This window comes from Lolium perenne, chromosome 7 (assembly GCF_019359855.2).
Source record: "Lolium perenne isolate Kyuss_39 chromosome 7, Kyuss_2.0, whole genome shotgun sequence".
Taxonomy (NCBI): domain Eukaryota; kingdom Viridiplantae; phylum Streptophyta; class Magnoliopsida; order Poales; family Poaceae; genus Lolium; species Lolium perenne.
In genome coordinates this window covers 97,118,681-97,132,192 of record NC_067250.2, presented here as the reverse complement: position 1 = coordinate 97,132,192, position 13,512 = coordinate 97,118,681, and the positions used below count along the sequence as shown (strand labels likewise).

General features: G+C 42.4%; 1 protein-coding gene across 2 annotated transcripts; it reads left to right on the top strand.

The window, feature by feature from the left end:
* The first annotated feature begins 1,045 nt into the window (after positions 1-1,045).
* On the top strand, positions 1,046-11,029 carry LOC127316564 (ADP-ribosylation factor GTPase-activating protein AGD3). Of its 2 annotated transcripts, none has more exons than XM_051346995.2 (19): positions 1,046-1,435; positions 2,330-2,406; positions 2,697-2,797; positions 3,247-3,317; positions 3,892-3,954; positions 4,040-4,084; positions 4,521-4,586; positions 4,677-4,724; positions 4,821-4,916; positions 4,999-5,040; positions 6,349-6,564; positions 6,663-6,794; positions 6,913-7,134; positions 7,220-7,306; positions 7,398-7,721; positions 8,812-8,951; positions 9,031-9,124; positions 9,850-10,343; positions 10,481-11,029. In XM_051346995.2, the coding sequence occupies exons 1-19, from the start codon at positions 1,391-1,393 to the stop codon at positions 10,593-10,595; spliced, it is 2,478 nt and encodes an 825-aa protein (XP_051202955.1). In that variant the 5' UTR covers positions 1,046-1,390; the 3' UTR covers positions 10,596-11,029. The 2 variants fall into 2 exon arrangements, with proteins under 2 accessions (XP_051202955.1, XP_051202954.1); XM_051346994.2 differs by having other exon boundaries at positions 1,047-1,435; positions 7,389-7,721.
* The last annotated feature ends 2,483 nt before the right edge of the window (positions 11,030-13,512 follow it).

The window sequence follows — 13,512 nt, the reverse complement described above, 5'->3', positions numbered from 1 at the left end:
AGCCACAATTCGAGAATTCCGGAACTTGCCCGGAAGTTGGGCGGAAGTTCCGCTGACCGGAACTTCCGGCCAACTTCACCGGAACTTCCGGTCAGGGAACAAAGACTTCAGAAAGAGCTGCGTTGAGAGGCCACTGCTGGAAGCACCAGGGCGGAACTTCCGCCAGCTTGGGCCGGAACTTCCGCCAGAAACAAAAGACCTTCAGAAACTTCAGGACAACCATACCATTCCACCGATCAAATATATCTCTTGAAAACTTGTACCTATCTACATCAACACACATAAATATATACCTAGTGTTGACATCAAACACACAAAATCCAAAAGGGCGGGAAATGTTCTTTCAGCCGCCACCGACGGTGGTTGCGCTGCTTACGTGTAAGAAATGCTCAATAAGATAACCAAAGCTTCAGACGTGGTACAACAAGATCAGCGACGATGCTGCCTACACCTACAACACGCACCTCTGTAAGGATAATAGTGTAGACCACCGTTACCCAACCACCTCTACTGAAACCACTCTAGTAAGGTAAGGTAATAGCAGGCTTAAGTTTCACGTGTCTCTCCTCCACAAACAGAATTATTTAATATTCAATATTTTCTAGGAATGATAGGCGATTTCAAAAGTTTTCAGAAATGTGACTAGGTCGGCTGGCGAATGGCTACCTGCCGGCCGATCGGCAACCTGACGTCCGACAAGGAGTGCTGTCTGACCGACGGCTTTATCGCCAATAATCACCAGGCCGATCGGCGGGCTACCTGCCGGCCGATCGGCAGCCTGACGTCCGACGGGGACTGTTGTCTGACCGACGGCTTTATCGCCGATAATCACCAGGCCGATCGGGGCTAGACAGCCAACCTAGTCACATTTCTGAAAACTTTTGAAATCGTGTATCATTCCTGGAAAATATTAAATAATTTTTATTATTAAAAAAATGCCAAAAAGGAGAGAGAGAAAAATTAAAAAAGGATAAAATTTAAAAGGAAAAGCGCACCGTTAATTCCATGGCTGGCTACACTCACTCCCATCCTATTCCCTCCCTTCTCGCCGAGCCACCCGACCAATTCCCTTCCCTTCCTCTGCCCCCTTCCCCTCCCTCCCTCCCTCTCTCCCCCGCCCAAATCGCCGCCATTTCGCCAATCCCGGCGACTCTCGCGGCGCCCCTCTCCTCCTCCTCTTCCCTCACCCCCCCGGGCGGCGGCTCCGGGCGCGCGGTGGCCAGGCGTTGCGCGGCGACGAGGAGGTGGGCGTGAGTGACGGCGAGGCGGAGCTCCGGAGGCCAGGTCTCGAGGCTGCGGCATTGGCGGCGTGGATGAGGAGCTAGCTAGGAGGTGCGCGCGCGGACGGTGGCGGCGGAGACGGCGGTTGCATGCAGGCAGGCCGGCAGCCATGTATTTCGCAAGGCTCGATGACTCGCCCATGTTCCGGACGCAGGTGAGCGCCCGCCCGCGGATCTAAGTTTCTGCCTTCCCAATGTCTGTATCGTCGCTCCACACTGTTTTTTCTGCGTGCCGGCATTGACGCATGTCGCTGATTTTAATATGCGCGAGCGGTTCTTAAATAATTTCGTGGGGACGTGGGTCTTTAACATCATTCTGGTGGCAATGGGACAAGCAATTTTTTTTCTTTGTGTATCGAACTTTTCATGGTCGCTTCTCAGTTTTTCATTTCTCCTGTAGTGAATGGGTCGCCCGCCCTATTAATTTTTTAGACGAAACGGTGTCCTTTGTATTGAGGTGCAGATTCTTCTTCCCAGAAGGCAAAAGCTTTGCCCTTTCGTATTCAGGTTGAGATTGATCAGTACAGATGGCTCTATTATCGCGCGGAATGTGATTTTGTTGAACTTCAGTACATGACATGGCGATGTTATTGCTGGAGCTGCGGCTTTTTATGTAGGCAAATGTGTTTCATAATTGCTCACATCCCTATATCAGCTTCACCTGTAGTACTTTCTTTTTGTTTAATTCCGAGCGTGCAGTATATGTCAACCCAGATAATTTGCTAGTTTGGCATATACCACTTCCTATTGTAGAATTGTTTGAAGCCATTTCAAGAATAAACTGATCTCCCATTTAGTTAATGGATTAAGGAACATCCATATACTTTGGATATGCCATTAAAAAGATGCTACGATTCTTTAAAGAATGTGCCGATTTGACTGTCCTCCAGTTTGACAGATATTTGTAGTAAAACACGCTTATATACTTTGCATTGGGTCCAGGTGTTTTATATGAAAAGTAGCTACGATTCTTTAAGGAACCTTGTTTCTTTTTGACATCCTTTGATTCATGACTAACTTCTTACCTTTTCTCGACCTTTGATAAACAGATACAATCACTTGAAGAAAGTTCTGAAATTCTGAGAGAGAGGTGTTTGAAGTTTCATAAAGGTTGCCGAAAGTACACGTGAGTGTTCATTTGCAGATCATTTGTTTTTCTTTTGTTCAATCTACCTGACACATAATATGGTTGAACACTTGACTGTAATTCACCACATTACACACTGCTATCTTAACCCATTACGCCCGCAGTATGTGCTGGCTTTAGATAAATTAATATACACATCCTTCTTGGCGCTTCAGTCTGTACAGTTTTGCACCTTCTTTGTGTTCTTTTTGCAATACAAAAATGACTTGCACTTTCGTGCGTGTCCGAGAGAAAGAAAATATAATGTACACAGCCCTGTTCTGTTTCAGTGAAGGACTAGGGGAAGCATATGATGGAGACATTGCATTTGCAAGCTCACTTGAAACATTTGGAGGAGGCCACAATGACCCAATCAGTGTGGCTTTTGGTGGTTAGTGAGATTTCTCTCTCGATATGTTCAATCATTGTTCATGGAGGTTTTTTTATTTTATCATTTTTTCTTCATTCTGAAAGATATGTTTGTATGAGTGAAGTTTTTTCTCTACTGGCATACTCGCTTATGTTTTGTTTCTGTATTGCCTTTTGAGTTTCTTCATATGCTCTCAGTTCCTTGGCATGCCATCTTTTTTTTTATCCATCTGATAGTTCTTTTCTTTACTTTACTTAAGTCGTGGTTTGAATGTTGGAAATGTTTTGAACTTTAGAAAGAAAAAGTGCCAAAGTGGGTATGCTCCAACTAAGCCATTTTGCTTAATCAAACAACTGTTGAGTAAAGAAGCCACTAAACTAGCTTATTTGGCATTCCGTGGTTGCTTTTTTATTCGCATAGGAGTTAAGTCTGGTCACTTGACTAAGAATACATAATTCATGTGATTCCAGGACCTGTTATGAACAAATTTACAATTGCCCTGAGAGAAATAGGAACATATAAGGAAGTCCTGCGCTCCCAGGTACTGCATCTTGCTTTTGTATTTATATGCATCATGTGAAGCATTCTAACAAATTGCTGTGTTCACACTTATTTCTTAATGCAGTGCTATAATTTTGACTAGGATTTTGGTTTACATTGGCTGCTTTGTTGTTGTACTGCTAGTCTGTTACATTGCTAGTCTTTTGTCTTTCTCCAATATTGGAGGCGTTTTGGTCAGTGAACAGCATGAACTGCACTTATAATACTTCAATATATTTTTTAATGAAGAGCTTCTGTTTCCGCTACAATAAAAAGATCACTTCGTCGCATGCACTTGATGAAGTTCATGGACAAGAACTACTATGTTGTCTGCCTTAATTGAGTGACTACATTTGTTCTTCTCCGCTCCTTTCTTTTACCCGTCTTAATGCATTTGATGTTAGAACTAGCTTTCCCAAACACTATCTCATTCACAAGCTTCTACTAAATAGTCCTTTGTTTGGAAGTCCGTATTGATTTTGATGTCATCACTGAAAATACACCCCCTCTCATTTCATGGTGCAACTCACTTTGATTACCTAAGGTGGTATATTTCTGATTCAGTTTCCTTGTAGGTTGAGCACATGCTAAATGACAGATTGCTGAATTTTGTAGATGTTGATTTGCATGACGTTAAGGTACCAGTATTGTTTGAACCGAACCTTGAAAGTCTATAGGAAGAATAAATTTTGTAATAGTTTCCTGCTTCATACATTTACCCAGGATGCCCGGAAGCGTTTCGACAAGGCTAGCCTCGTGTATGACCAGGTAAGTTCGTTCACATATATATTACCCAAAGATATGAAAAGAGAGGGATAATGGTTTGTGTTTTTTCGAGAGCTAACTTCGGCACCTTTTTTTAAAATATAATTATGATGCCTCCATACTCCTAAGGCAATTCTAATTCTCTTTTGCCTCCTGGTGGTCAAATGAGAAGGGTTTTCTTTCTGTTTTGCTGGGATTTTATTTCTCCCATCAATATTTGTGCTGGGATATACCAAGTTTCCACCAGCCCATAATATGTTTTTGCTGGTTCTTTTTTGATTTGTTATAGTCAATTAATCAATGCTGGAATGGTTTCTATGCTCTTCTCGCAGTTTACTGCTGTTTTTCTTGATTTATCTGCCACACTCGAACCTTTGCAGTAGTTTGCTGCTTATATCTGGGAGAAAATGTGTAATTAACTTGCTAACTTGCTGGTTAGGTTCGTGAGAGATACTTATCTTTGAAGAAAGGTACAAGAGCAGACATAACAATTGCCATTGAAGAAGTAAAAACCTTCCCCTTCATTAGCTAATGATGTATGTTAAGAGGCAATTCAATATTTCCACTCAAACTGACTTACGCTTGGCCTGTCCAGGAGCTCCACAGTGCAAGATCTTCATTCGAGCAAGCTCGTTTCAACCTGGTATGTGAACTGTTGACCCTAACTTTGCTATTGGAATTTCTTATGTATGTTTATATGGGTGTCATGGTATCTCTTACTGTACCTGTGAATTTTCAGGTCACCGCGATTTCACATATTGAGGCAAAGAAGAGATTTGAATTTCTGGAGGCTGTTAGTGCGACGATGGATTCACATCTCCGATATTTCAAACAAGTAGCGCCTTGTATATTTTATCTCTTGGTGATGTTATATTATGCCACGGGATGAGATTAATCTTATTTGTTGCTTCATTCAGGGATATGAACTATTGCATCAGATGGAACCATATATTAATCAGGTTACTCTTAAACCATGGCCTCTTCTTCATACAATTTCTGTGGTCTGTTTATGTAATAATTTGTGGCCGCAGTTATGTAATCTTGACACGCAAATTGTGCGATTTTTTCCACTGGTTACACCATTTGGTGCACTTCTTGTTCTGTGCGCTACATCCACACATGTACTATTCCAGTTTATATGTAGGATTTTCTTTGGGGAGTTCGTGGAACTTGGTCAGTATTACCATATAATTTTCATACGGAGGCACATGCTACCAGATGAATGTGTTTTGATTTGGTGACACATCCATAAATCCATTCTTTTTTTTGAATCGATAAATCCGTTCCGTATCCAGCCCCTGCCGTTTTCTTCATGCAAACATTTTCAAACAGTTAAACATCGGTGGGGTGCTGTAGGTACTGTTAGAGGCGCATGTATATGTACAGCTGCATTGCCGGTGCAGATAGTACTGTCTTGAATTCTGTTTTAAATTCACCTGATCGATACTGGAATTATTCGGAGTCAATCAATACGCCAAAAGTGTCTTGTGCTATATGGGGCACAGGTGCAGTCACATTCATCTTCGTGATGCAATATTGCAGTCCCCGTTCTTTTGTGCTCTGTCCACCTTTTTGGTAGATTGTTTAGATTGCTATTCCTGCTGGTTATGAGAAATCGTGATGACTATTGAATATAAGTCGGTTATGTTGTGGCTAGTTAAGACTAGTCATTTCATCTCAAGAAAAAATGTTCGTGGGCTACTTGAAACATTATTTAGTGCCATTAATTGGTCACGCTGATTGGCAAAATAGGACTTTCATCTTACCATAGATCTGTTGATCTTAACCATTTTCGTTCAGAACTTGAACATATTCAACCATATCGTGGGAAAGGTAAAAATGGTTAACCATTTTCGTTCCGCTCGGTCATGATGGGACTTGGTTAACCATTTTCGTTCCGAACTTGAACATATTCAACCATATCGTGGGAAAGGTAAAAATGGTGAACCATTAGTTCATTAGGGTTAGAAATGGTTAACCAAGGTTAGAAATGGTTAACCATTCATTAGGGTTAGAAATGGTTAACCAGGCTGACCCAACTTGTTAGAAAATGAGAACATGTTCTAGCATATGGCAAATACTCGCTTTGAAAGATGAGAGAAAGGGAGTGATCCAACACAAGTATTAATTCAGGGATTATGACTGATCTGCTTACTTTGAGTTATCTTGCTTTGTTTACTTGGTTATTCAATGCTCTTGCAAACTGCTGATATTATGAAGCCAACAAACTGTTTTAGCTTTTAACTTGCGGTCGGATAGTTCTGCAGGTTCTTGCTTATTCGCAGCAATCGAGAGAAAGGGCAAACAAGGAACAAGCTTCTCTTGTAGAGAGGATGCATGAGTACAAAAAGCAGATAGATCGTGAAAGTCGCTCATCTGCAAATTGTTTGAATGATTCCCATAATGTTGATGGCATACAAACAATCGGCAGAAGTTCACATAAAATGATTGAAGCAGTGATGCAGTCATCCTCAAAAGGCAAGGTAACACATTTTGCTCGACTAGAAATTTTATCTTCATGCATGCATGCAGGTCCTATAGCTTTAAGAAGGGGGTTTATAATATGATGTACTATTTTCAGGTTCAGACCATTCGTCAAGGTTATCTCTCAAAGAGATCATCGAACTTAAGAGGCGACTGGAAAAGAAGGTTTTTTGTTCTTGATAGTCGTGGAATGCTGTACTATTATCGCAAGCAAATTACTAGGCCACCTGTAGGTTCCCCTCATAACATTTTCCATTGAAATCCTCATACGGCCAACATGACATTGTACATGTATGATATGGTACAGTCCGTCTCAATTCTTTCATCTTTCACTTTTGATCTTACAGGGTGTTTGTCCGCCAACAAGACCCAACAACACCCCTGAACATGGTTCTGGGCTGCTGAGCAGATTGTTCTCTTCTCATTACCATGGTATTGTACATGATGAGAAATCTGTTGCACGGCATACAGTAAATTTGCTGACATCAACCATTAAAGTCGACGCAGAACAATCAGATCTGAGGTTCTGCTTCAGAATTATTTCACCCATGAAGATCTACACGTTGCAGGTAGAATTACAAGAATGCAGATCATGATCTTCATGTTGAATATACGAGTTTGCTACTTTATTTACACCATCTGATATTTATACAGGCAGAGAGTGCTATAGATCAGATGGATTGGATCGAAAAAATTACTGGTGTCATTGCATCTTTGCTGAGCTCACAATCCCCAGAACAGGTTAATAATGGTGTCTAGACTAGAGGATTCTAGTTGGAATATTTATGTATTCAATTCAGCTTATTGTGATGTTCTGTTTCAGTGTATGCAGAGCCCTAGGAGCTGTGGCCATGATCGGAGCGCGAGTGAGAGTAGCTCCTATAGTAGTTCAGCAGAACTTGAAACTTCCACAAGTGAAGATTTAACACTGGAAAAGAACACTGGAAATGGGCATCATGATGTCAGAAGCACACATCATCACAGGACCAATATCAAACCTGAAAAACCAATTGACTTGCTCAGGAGGGTTGATGGTAATACTATTTGTGCTGATTGTGGTGCTTCGGAACCTGACTGGGCGTCGTTAAACCTTGGTGCTCTTCTGTGCATAGAGTGTTCTGGGGTACACAGAAATCTTGGAGTGCATATATCAAAGGTATCTAATAGAATTTATTTATATAGTCATGCTTATAGAAAACCCCTATCTCTTGATGGGGCCATTGCACATAGATTGTTGCTGCATCTGCGTTTTACTTGAAGTCTAGAATCACATTTTTGCCTGTCGGGGAACATACTCTTACAGCTGCAACTGTTACACATCGGCTATTTGGTGCCAAACCATGATTTACCCATAAGTTTGTTAAATGTAGGTAACACTCTTAAATATAAACCCTAAGCCCATACACTTGGAATCTGAAGCCTGTAGTTATGCCATTTGTTCCCAACATTTTTTTTCACCTTAAATGTTACTGCCGCCAATAATTTATGAAGTTACTACTGCATTGTTCTAGCATTACCACCTTTCAGTTCACCTAAGTTAAGACATTAGTGGTGTGTGTTTTGGTTTTAGATGCACTAACCATAGTCTTCATCACTTGTTTGCAAGTGTAAGCACCAAGCTATAGGGAAGCAATACAGCATGGACTCCTGCAGTTAGTGTCCCTCAAAGTCACCACCATGGCTCTGATTTATTTACTATACCGTTTGATAAAAAGTTAGCACCATGTTTGTGATGTAGTTACGACACTGGTTAGTACTCCCTCCATTCAGCTTTCCAAAACGTCTTATATTAGGGAACAGAGGAAGTATTAGTTATCAATGTGGTGGTGATGTACTTACCAGTCTATCTGGTAACACAGTTACCACGAAGGTGATAATGCACTTGATCAGACTGCATGGTAACTTCCTGCAAATAATAGGATGATTACTACCTGCCATGGTGTTCAGATAATCTTAGCACTTGCGCACCTAGCATCTCTTGCTTTATGCATGCAACATCTTTGCATCAGCCTGTAGTGCTGCAAGACTCAATTTCGAACGTTTAAAAGTTGATTTTTTTTTTGCTTAAACTATTTCTGTTGGTCATCCCTGTATTTCAGCAAGTGTCTGCAATTTTTGTGTATCAATGGATATTTTGCAGTCAAATTTGATTGCATATTTAGCAATTTATGTTCAATGGTACTATTAGTGCCACTAAGGACTAATAAACTGAACAAATCTTCAAAATAAATACATCATATGTGCAGGTAAGATCGCTGACTCTCGATGTCAGAGTCTGGGAGCCATCTGTAATCAATCTCTTTCAATCATTAGGCAACATGTTTGTCAACAGAGTTTGGGAAGAAACATTAAATTCATCAAGCATTGCCTATTCTGGTGAATTAAGGTAATAAGAATCTAAATTTAGAGCTCGAGAGTCTCTTTTGTGTTTCTAGAAATTAATTTGCAACCTCATTGTCTTGCAGTATTAATGGACCGCATACAGCACAATACTTCACTGTCAGCAAACCTAAACACTCAGACCCTTTCTCTGCCAAAGAGAAGTTTATTCATGCCAAGGTGCTTGCGGCTTAACCTGGTGCAATTGATTCTCTTCATTTGTCCTGTTAGGAATAAGTAAGGACCAAGTGGTCTCCAGCTATCTCCCTGGAAAAATGAACATGATTCATGGTAGATAATTACTTGGGCACTTCTTTGTCTAAACCCAACTATCACCCGTCATGATTTCTTGCCGAATAGAACTTTGTGAACTATAATGTGTGATCCACTGTTAATTACACACCCTTGTCAAATATTTTTGTTACTTCACAGTTGCATCCTCAGAGTTCCTGAAAAATTGCCTCTGAGTTGTATCCACATTGACAAAGTTGTCTCAAGGGTTTTAAATTAGTTTTCGTGGCCTATACATCACATCTCCTTTTTCTTGTTCTGTAAAGTCAACTCATGCATCTGCATTACAGATGCTATATGTGAACTACCAAAGTTGTTTTGCCGGAATTACCGGAATTTGTATGGGTATATTAATTTATGCAATGAAAATTATGCTTATGGTTTCATAAATTGTGAATCTGCAAATAAGTTATTTATGCACTATCAATCTCTTACCATTGATCTTAGGTTTGAGATGCCCATGAAGCTAACAGATGTTACACTGCATGAATTTAAATTTAAATAGCTTGTCAGGTGGTTCAGAATGTGTTTTCTCACGCTAATGGAAGCCAAGACCTATCCTCCAGTTTCATATATTGTCTTATATTGAGTTCTTTATGGTGCCATTGTTGCAGTATGCTGACAAGGAATTTGTACGGAGGCATAGCATCGATGAGATTCACGTTGCTCAGCAGATGTGGGATAATGTAACTGTAAATGACAAGAAAGGTGTATACAGTCTCATCGTGGCATCACACGCCAATGTAAATCTAGTTTACGGACAGATGGCTTCTGGTTTGTTTCTGAATCTCGGAAAGGCTCTTCTACAAGAGCAGCCAGCTTCACCACCTGATGGAAGCCCTAGATTTTTCGACTGTGATTCACAAGAGAAGGCTTCTCCTAAAGAGCTGATTTCTCGTGCCACAAGTTCACATGTAGATGACATGGATGATAGATATGAAGGTTTCTCCTTGCTTCATCTTGCATGCCGTGTTGCAGATGTAGGGATGGTCGAACTACTTTTGCAGTATGGTGCTAGTGTAAATGCGTCTGATTCAAGAGGGCGGACACCCCTTCATCACTGTATTCTAAGGGGAAGACATCTGCAGGCTAAGCTTCTGCTTTCCAGGTATGTTGGTGCCTATAACTAGAATCATTTAATCTTGTTCCATATATTTGGTTTGTCAATATTGGGGATGATCTCGCGCGCTGCATGAGTGCAGAAACAGATGTCTCACCTTTTATTTCCAATCCATTTCTCTGCAGGGGAGCAAACTCACATGCCACAGACAGAGATGGCAGATCAGCATTGCAGTATGCAATGGACCGTTCCACGAGCGATGAAGACATGCTTATGTTGTTAGAGGAGCACTTCAGATAGTCCTGCAGGCAAGCTTTCGTTTAAGGAGTATGTCGCCCAGCAAAAGAACTCATATTACGCTGTGGTGTCGTCGAGTAACTCAGCTCTCCAGGCCCTTACAGTTCCCTGCATTGTCTTGCTGACAGTCCGAAGCTTGTGGCATGAAAGGAACCTATTATTCTGGAGACCCTGCAACATGACTGATGTGCCCGCTCCATGTTAATGCTCTTCTCCGGGATTTATCTATCCATCTCGCAAACAGTCTGGTCAATGTTTGCAGATGGTGCGTAGTAATTTTGTAGAGTTGCTTCTCTTTATTTCGTTCATCTTTCCATCTAAGGTAGACGACCATTTGATGAGCCCTGTGATGAAAGATGATTGTACATATCTCCATGTGCCATTGTGATTTATGGAATATGAACTGCTCGACACGCTCTAGTTAGTTGTCACACTCATTTGATACTTCCTGAGGTTGCTGCTTGTCACTTGTGCGTATCATGTATGTTGCTCTTTCTTGTAGGCAGTTAGCCGAAAAGTAACATTTCTGTGTAAAAAGCTCATGTGCCATTCTTGCAATCACGGTATAAAAATCTATAGCTGGGAGAGTTATCTTCCGTAAACCTGTAAAAGTTTTCAATTTTTTTTTTTTGCACGGGATAGAGATTTTATTTAACGCTGAACAGGTGGAGTACAATCAGCCCTGATCACCTCGATGATTTCAGGTGGGAAGTTCTGGCGCCATACGCCCATTTTCTTATGCACTCTACTTAGCATGGCTGGCACCATTGCGGCATACTTTTTAATAGCTATCTCTCTCTCTCTAATATTCTCACGAATCACTTGCACTCGCATCGAGTACCTGGACAGCTTTGGCACCCCTTTGTCACCAGCTTAATCGCTTCAGCACAATCCGTTTCCACTACCAGATCACCAGGCTCCCAAGCAAGGGCCAGGGTCAGCCCTTCCTCCATGGCTGCAAGTTTAGCATCCAGGGCATTAGTACACGACTTCAAGCACCTGCACGCTGCAAAAACCGCCTCGCCCTTGTGATCTCTCAGGATCATGCCTGTACCCGCTCCCCATCCTCGGAGAATCTGCCATCCACATTCAGTTTGAGCATGCCAATCTCAGGGGGTTTCACTGTGCTTACCATGCGATTTCACTGTGGTTTCCTCCCTCCGTTTGCCAAAACCCGGCGGAAGATCAATCACTTGCTTCCCTTTGTTTACATCTACTACGGGATTTCGCTTGATCAGCATTAAGGACCGAATGCAGCTGGTGAGGAACTGCTTGGATGCTTCAATCGGGGAGGCTTCTTTTGGTGCATGATTTCGTTATGGACATGCCATATGCGCCAAAAGGTTATCATGCATGCCACACGTTGATCTACATCAGCTCTCCTGATCATATGCAGGAACCAGTCGGGGTTATTCTCGAAGAACAGGTCTGCAGTCTCGAAGAACAGGTCTGCAGATGGAAAACTCCACTCCTCGCCCATAGCCTCCTAGAGAGCCCGAGCGCGTGGGCATTTGAGCATAGCATGGTAAGATGTTTCATCCTCACGGCCACAGATTGTGTAGGTGGCCAGCGTCTCCATGCCACGACGCGCCATGTTTGCTTGGGTTGCTATTGCATTGCGTGCCAGCTTCCATGCGAAAATGCGAACTTTGGCTGGTACCACTGCCAAATGAGCTTCCAGTATGCACTTTGGCCAAGCGGGTTCATACTCGTTGCATGGCGACCATCTTGGCGAAGCTGTTCTTCAAAGGCTAGGTGATATGCACTTTTGACTGTAAAGACTCCATTCTTCTCCGGGTTCCATGCTAGGAAATCACTATCATTCCTAGTTGATGCCTTTATCTTGAGAATATCCTGCACATCCATCGGCATAAACCATCGTTGCAGAAGTTCCACATTCCAGGATCCGTCAGGTTTTAAGAAATCTGCAACCCACCAAAGCCGGCATCAGTCCTCTTACTATACGGTCGCAGGAACGATTCTCCTGGGATCCAAGGCTCGCGCCAAGCCCGTACACTGGCTCAATTGCCAATCCGCCAGATGATACCCTTCTTCAGAAGCTCGAGGTCATACTCAATAGAACTCCAGTTAGATGATGCATTACTAGAAAAGGTCGTATCCATTAGAATAACATGGGGAAAGTACTTTGCCTTGAGGACTTGGGCACAAAGTGTATTAGGTTGCTGAATTAGCCGCCATGCTTGACGAGCAAGAAGGGCCTGATTAAATAGCCGCATGTCCTTAAAATCAATGCCACCATGCTCCTTTGGTCTAAGCATGCTATCCCATGAGATCCAGTGGGTTTTGCGTCTCCCCTTCTCTGATCCCCACCAAAAGTCCCGAATCATCTTTGTCAATTCTTCTAGAAGCCCAAAGGGGAGCTTAAAAATGCCCATAACATAAACTGGGAGTGCCTGGGCAACTGCTTTAATATGTACTTCCTTCCCTCCTTGTGACAAGAAGATTTTGCCCCACTGAATTAGGCGCTTGAGAAGTTTATCCTGGAGACTTTTGAATTTCCCCTTGTTCATCCGACCCTCTGGAGTGGGGAGCCCCAAGTACTTAGTTTCGAAAGTTTCTTGGGTCACCTCCAGCGCCTGTTTCACCACCACCCTATCATCCATGTCACAAGACACCAAACATGATGGAGCATTTTCTAGGGTTGATTAGCTGGCCCGTGCTATTTGCATAAACTTCCATGGCACCACGAATTCTCTCCACTTCCTCCACCTTGGCTCTAAAAAAGAGTAAGCTATCATCTCGAACAGGAGGTGCGAGACTCCAGGGGCTCTTCGGCATATCCTTAAGGGCTGGACTTGCTGTTCCTGCACGCTCTTTTGCAGCAAAGCTGGCAATCCATCAACAACAAAAAGGAACAAAAAGGGGGAAAGGGGATCACCTTGTCGCATACCACGAGAAG

Coding starts and splice junctions, on each gene's coding strand:
- LOC127316564 (XM_051346994.2), top strand. CDS start 1,391: ATGTATTTCGCAAGGCTCGATGACTCGCCCATGTTCCGGACGCAG. Junction 4,587..4,676: donor TAACAATTGCCATTGAAGAA/GTAAAAACCTTC, acceptor TGGCCTGTCCAG/GAGCTCCACAGTGCAAGATC. Junction 6,795..6,912: donor AGCAAATTACTAGGCCACCT/GTAGGTTCCCCT, acceptor TTGATCTTACAG/GGTGTTTGTCCGCCAACAAG.